At 45.0% G+C, this 5000-nt stretch overlaps 2 protein-coding genes across 3 annotated transcripts in view; both read left to right on the forward strand.

Moving 5' to 3' along the window:
• Positions 1-3795, forward strand: part of fbxo43 (F-box protein 43) — a 4960-nt gene extending 1165 nt beyond the window's left edge. For both annotated transcript variants that reach the window (XM_043257891.1, XM_043257889.1), the window contains exons 2-5: positions 179-1243; positions 2313-2415; positions 2895-3050; positions 3344-3795. In XM_043257891.1, the coding sequence (XP_043113826.1) occupies positions 213-1243; positions 2313-2415; positions 2895-3050; positions 3344-3592 (1539 nt within the window). In that variant the 5' untranslated portion in view covers positions 179-212 and the 3' untranslated portion in view covers positions 3593-3795. The remainder of the gene's footprint in view (positions 1-178; positions 1244-2312; positions 2416-2894; positions 3051-3343) is intronic.
• Positions 3796-4738: 943 nt separating this feature from the next.
• LOC122357543 (regulator of G-protein signaling 22) overlaps positions 4739-5000 on the forward strand; it is a 22542-nt gene continuing 22280 nt past the window's right edge. Inside the window, exons 1-2 of the mRNA XM_043256943.1 lie at positions 4739-4869; positions 4943-4971. Coding sequence (XP_043112878.1) covers positions 4851-4869; positions 4943-4971 — 48 coding nt within the window. The 5' untranslated portion in view covers positions 4739-4850. The remainder of the gene's footprint in view (positions 4870-4942; positions 4972-5000) is intronic.

A 5000-nucleotide genomic window follows, 5' to 3' on the forward strand; every position in this document is an offset into this window, starting at 1 on the left:
TGGTTTATTGCTTATATTCCTTAGAATAAAGGGGTTTCTTGGTAGTTCACGATTCATCCGCATGTTTGGGATTTAGTTTTTTACATCGCTTTATAATGTTTACATTTATCTCTTTGGTGCCACTTTTATTTTTAAACGGTGCTTAAGTAAACGTGATCTTGATTGTCTTGTTTGGCAGCACTCCTAGGTTCATTGAGCGTTTACCAAAGATAATGGAGGTGAAGTCTGGGAAGCATCAGGTGGGCTCGGTTAACGGGCCAAAGCGGGAAGCTACCGTATCGTTATCCTGGTGCGAGACTCCGAAGTTGATCAGGAAGGATGCTTCGCTCCGCCGTCGCCTGCTCGTCTCTCGCTCCTCTTCTGAAGCTACGCCTGGAGACGTCTCCAGAGATCACCTGACCCGCGAGACCTTCGACTCTCCAGACCTCACCCCGACCGGGCCTTTGTCTTACAGCACTTTAAAAGCGGACGATTTTGTGTTCTCCTGTCGCAAGCGGCGTCTCCTGTTCTCCCAGGTCATCACATCCACTCTGGAGACCGGCAGGAGCGGCGTTCACTTGAGCCCGATGCCATTCCAGAACCAGGCCCTCGCTGAGCCGGATCTGGATGAGAGCATCATAGCCGGTCTCTCCATCTCTCCACAAACCGACGACTTCACGCCGCTGACCGCCAAGGCCTTCCGCTCGCCCGAGAGAGCAGACACGTCCTCCCTCACGCCCGCCTCCGAGGACAGCGGCTTCAGCTCGTTGGGTCTGGATAAATCGCACGACTCCTCGGTGGACCACGACGGCTCCTTCCAGGAGCTGGTGCTGCCGTCGGGTTCTTGCGGGAGAGACAAGAGACGCTCGCGGCTGGAGAGACAGCGCAGACTGTCCACGCTCCGAGAGGGAGGCTCGCAGTCGGAGGACGGGCCCAAGAGCCAGCGCTTTGAGACTCGCGCGAGCAAAGACGAGGTGTTTCTGGACGGGACTCCGCTGAGCGCCGTCACGCTGAAGATGCAGGACCTGTCTCTGACCCCGGCGCTGCAGGCCGTTCACGCCATTAGCCTTCGTGGCTCGCAGAAGACCAGTTTAGAGGAGCTGCTCCGAGACGGGCCCGTCGCTACCAGCCTGCCGCTCGCGGGACTCATCGGACGAAAAATGGGCCTCGACAAGGTGGACGTCATCTCAGAGCTGAGGATGAGAAACCTGAGACACGTGCTAGCGGTTATCTTGAGTCTCCTGTCTGCCGCTGAGCTCTACAGGTACATGAAGCAGGTCAAATATTCATAGGGACTTTAAACGACAGAGCGGCGACGTTAATTCAACGTCATATTGCACATAATTGATTCTTAAAGGGTTAGTTCACCAAAAATTTAAGGCTGTGTTTTACTCGCCCTCAAGCCATCCTAGGTGTATGTGACTTCCTTTCAGGCGAATCATAATTATATTAAAAATGCACTTCTGAGCTAATCATTGTGGGATATAACACATAGCAAACAAACTAAAGGAAGGCAAGTATAAAGTTTTTAACTGCTGTTTAAAGGGATTGTCGGGAGTTAAGACATTGATAGCTTAATATAAAATGAATGATGTCTGTTATTGAAATATGTAATAGAAACCCATGAAAGGTATGTTATTTAAAAATAAATAAATCAACAACCGTTCTTGGACTATGGGGGCACCATTATTTTACGTACCCCCTGCGTCGATGACATCAAATGATTCACTCGGTGAAATACTGGCGCTTTTTACTGCAACAACTCAGAAGATAAACTAAAATTCTGATAAGATTCCATATTGTCATTTTTGGTTGTAATTTTCAGTTTTTTTCGTTTTTTTTTTTTTTTTTTTTTTTTCAGTAGACCACAGCTGAGACAAGAAAATCATAGCCATACTTATTAATTCTGCCGCTCCCCCTGAAAGAGCGTTTATACTCCTTGTGGTGAGGAGAACACTTATGGTACAGCTCTTGGTTTGAGCTAATGCTTATATCCATCACATCCTTTCAATCATGAGTTGTGTGGAGACCATTACGTCTTCAGAATGAAGTCTGTGACGCTGACTCTTCATCTCTTCAGTGATGCCTCTGTACTTTTAGTCTCAAAGACGTCCTTAAGGAAAACATTCCAGGATTTCTCTCCATATAGTGGACTTGAATGGTGCTCAACAGATTGAATCTCTTTTGAGATTCATTTTCTTTGATTGTCCGTGAAGCTGTGCCTCATTTACAAACTCCCCGACATGGTCTGAGAAGAGGAGGAGGATTTTAAGCTTTGAAAGGATGTTTAGATCTTTGAAGTCATGACCTCTTTACCCTGTGATTGATGACAGGTTTGGACAGGTGTCTGATGACTGGAACGACGTCGTCTCAGAAGATAAGAAAGCTGCTCACAGGAGAAGAAGCCACATCCGAGAGCTCAAGATCACACTGGAGGTGACGACTTTAATTAGCGATGCTGCGTGTCACATGACCTCCTGTTGCATGTTTAGTGGAGTCGTTATCATCTTGAAGCAGATACGGTAACGTTAGCATTTTAAAGGAATAGTCCTCCTGAAAATGAAAATGTCATTCATGTCGTTCCACATCTCTGTGGTGGTGTATATTTTGAAGAAAGTTGCTAGTTGTTTCTGCTCGACTTCCAACGTATGCCCCAAAAATACCATGGAAGTCAGTAGGAACCAAAATGAGCAACATTCTTCAAATTATAATCTTATGTGTTTTGCAGATAAACAGAAATGCATACAGGTTTGGAACGACATGAGGGTGAGTAAGTGACAATTTTCTCTTTTCTGTGAACTATCCTTTTAAAATGTGAAGCGTGACGTCTGCAGCTGGTCATGTGAAGCGTGCGCAGGTCGTGTGAGAGTCGGTGTGCTCGGTGTAGTACGTGGCTGACGTGTGTTTTCTTGTAGGGAGGCAGAGCGGCTCATGTTCCTGATGCAGACACCAGGTCAGCGCTGGCGTGCCGCTCGGCTCTGGGCAGTGTGCAGGCTCAGGCCCGGACGCCCCACACACACACGCCCTGCACCCCGACCCAGACCAGCTCCAAGCGCATGCACTTCCTGCAGGTGAACACGAGCCTCGAGTCACTAAAACACTCGTGCGCGACACAAATAACAAGACTTTACAATAACAAGAGATTACAAGAGTAAGTTCTGTATAGTGCTTTCTTTACTTTAATCTACGTCTGAAAAGAAGGTATTAGATGTATTCTAGGTCTCAGATGTTGGAACGGTGAAGAGAAAACATCGTCTTAAATACCCTGTATAGCATTTTCTTTATAAAATGGTGTTTTGACCAAACATTCAGTGTTTTTTCACGTAAAGCACATGACGTCAGCAGAAGGTTGTGTGTGTGTCAGGTGGCTGAGACTCTGCTGAGGGACGAGTATCTGCGTCCGTGTCCTCGCTGTGAGCGTCCGGCGCGCTGTCACGGTCTCCGGGGCGAGGGTCAGTGCAGCTGGAGCGGCTGCAGCTTCCGCTTCTGTCTGGCCTGTTCCTGCCCGCTCCACGGATCCAGAGACTGTGCTCATCTGTCTGCCAAGCGCCGGAGCAAGAGAGACGTGCTGCCCGGCAGCGCTCAGAGCAAACGTAACGTCCGCCGCCTCTGAGAGAGAGAGAGAGCGCGTGTGTGTGTGTGTGTGAGAGAGTGTTTTTAATGATGAACTTCTCATGAGTTCTGCACTTGTGTACAGCAGTCATCTCGGTCCTGTGTTTTTGCACGTTTGTACATATTGCTCATTACATGCTTGTTTTTATACATTGTTTTAAATAAAGCCCTTTTTTTTACCTGTGAATAGAAGAGAACCCTGTCATCTGTTCTGAGAGAGATCCCTTCTACACACAAGGCAAAGACGTGAAGATCTGAAAGTGATTTTATTCATTGAAAGCACATCAAATTAGTGTACTTAAGATTTCACGTAAGGTTCTGGAAAATAAAATGAACTAGAAATACCGTTACATTTAATTTTAACATGCTTATTTTGAATACATATTAAAATATAAGGGAGTATAATTACATTTGTTTCAAATTGGTAATAATATTTGAAAATGTGTCAAATTACAACTAATTAGTGTTTGAGGTGAAAGTAGTCTTTAAATGTCATGAACAGGGTTTTTTTTGTCATATACGTAATGCATTGGTACACAATATTTTCTTTCTGTCTGAGCACGGGTCCTCAGAAGAACATGACAAAAAATGTAGTTTGAAACATTACACAACTTATTTAAAAATGACCTGATTATGTCTTTGATTTTTAGTCATTTTGTATCAAATTGATATAAAGAGTAAGAAAATGTACATTTTATCCACAACATGAAAGTTTTCTCAATATTGGTCTGATAATGAGTATTACATGTATATTCAGATTAAAATAAATATTCTAACCACAAGTATGATTTCTGGAATGTGGTTCTGTAACCCAGGGTTACACTGAGACCGGAAGCTACCCAGAACCCAGTCCTGCTCACGTGGAGCACACGCCGAAGCCCATAGAGTATCAGTAGCACGCGTGTTAGTTTTTCATTTAGCATTCACACTTTAATGAGATCAGTTGTGCGCTTTCTTTGATAGTTTCCTTGTTACGGTATAATTATATATTAAAGTTCTAAGTGATATTAATTCACTGCATATTACTTTTATAATAGTAAGTACATGTGTAACAAGGACACCTTAAAATAAAGTGTTACTTAGTCAAGACTACTTATTTCCTTCTCATCTCTGCTAGTGTGTATTATTATTATTAATATGTGAGAAGTCAAACTCGAGCAGAATCCCGTCTCGCCTGTTCCGGAGTTTCCGCTTGGTCTCCATGGTAACGCGTCCAGACGCGCGCTCGGGATTCTTCGGCGGATCTTTGATCTTTGAGGATGTCGCGGGGTTTTGTCGGTGAGTGTGAGTCGGCTCTGCTTCAGCTGCGGGTTTTCGCGCTCTCTGACGCGCTCTCTGCTTTTCCTTTCAGATCTACCCGAAATAACGAGCGAGAACTTTGTGAGTATCTTAATCACGTGATCGATTTA

The sequence above is a fragment of the Puntigrus tetrazona genome, chromosome 14 (assembly GCF_018831695.1).
Source record: "Puntigrus tetrazona isolate hp1 chromosome 14, ASM1883169v1, whole genome shotgun sequence".
Lineage (NCBI taxonomy): Eukaryota > Metazoa > Chordata > Actinopteri > Cypriniformes > Cyprinidae > Puntigrus > Puntigrus tetrazona.